This window comes from Salvelinus sp. IW2-2015, linkage group LG27 (genome assembly GCF_002910315.2).
Source record: "Salvelinus sp. IW2-2015 linkage group LG27, ASM291031v2, whole genome shotgun sequence".
Lineage (NCBI taxonomy): Eukaryota > Metazoa > Chordata > Actinopteri > Salmoniformes > Salmonidae > Salvelinus > Salvelinus sp. IW2-2015.
The window spans coordinates 37,598,279-37,599,157 of NC_036867.1; the positions used below are offsets into that span (position 1 = coordinate 37,598,279).

The 879-nt window shown below is 47.3% G+C and overlaps 1 protein-coding gene across 1 annotated transcript in view; it reads left to right on the plus strand.

Moving 5' to 3' along the window:
• LOC111953377 (ubiquitin carboxyl-terminal hydrolase 40) overlaps positions 1-879 on the plus strand; it is an 18,538-nt gene that overhangs the window by 15,588 nt on the left and 2,071 nt on the right. The window contains 3 exon segments of the mRNA XM_070435646.1: positions 330-542; positions 630-759; positions 836-873. Coding sequence (XP_070291747.1) covers positions 330-542; positions 630-759; positions 836-873 — 381 coding nt within the window.

Below are 879 nucleotides of genomic sequence, written 5' to 3' on the forward strand. Positions count from 1 at the left end.
AGCCCGCTTGGCTGACAACCATGTCAATAGAATAGACAACCAGCCCGCTTGGCTGACAACCATGTCAATAGAATAGACAACCAGCCCGCTTGGCTAGCAACTTCAGAATCTCAGCACTAACGACTGGCTTTTGCTCTGACTATATTGTCTGGTGGAAGGATGAAATAAAACAAATGTACTCATTTTTATGAAAACAGGTTGTTAATCTTTTTTTATATGTTGGCAATTGTTTTGTTAAAGCAATAAGGGCACTCGAACCTGGGGATTATCGTGAATAACACCCTCCTAAGGGATGTTTCCTCGTACCTCCGCGTCGGTTTTAAGAACAGACCATAGTCGGGTGTTATTGTCACGATAGTCCCTGGGTTCTAATAAATTATTGCTTAAGCGAAATCAAGAAGTGGGATACATTTTCCGCTCTCTTTTTCACTCACTGCCACAATCTCTCTCTCTCGTTTCTTCCCCAGGAGGCGTCTCTCTCAGAGCTGAAGATGAGTCATGGAGACGCTCTGGTGATTACTGAGGGACGACTTCCTCCCAAGGTACACTCAACTTCCTGTTCTCTTACAACCCCATTCACTCTCTATAGACACGTATTCCCCCTCTCARGTCCCCCCTCTCTCTCTCAGGGTTTTCTGAAGCTGTCAGTCTGGCTGTATGTGGAGCCAAGAGCCTATCCTGTGGTCTCTATGGAAACAGAGGTCAGCGGCACAGCCGAGGGGTCCACGGAGGGTCAGAGGTTGGAGGTCATGACTGCAGGTAAGACACACACACAGTATGAAAGTAGGTATGAAGGTATGAAACTATGTCCACTGGTTAAAATGTGTGTGTTTAGTGGGCGGGGCCATGGTGGAGCTGAGGACTGTGGGACAGGTGGAG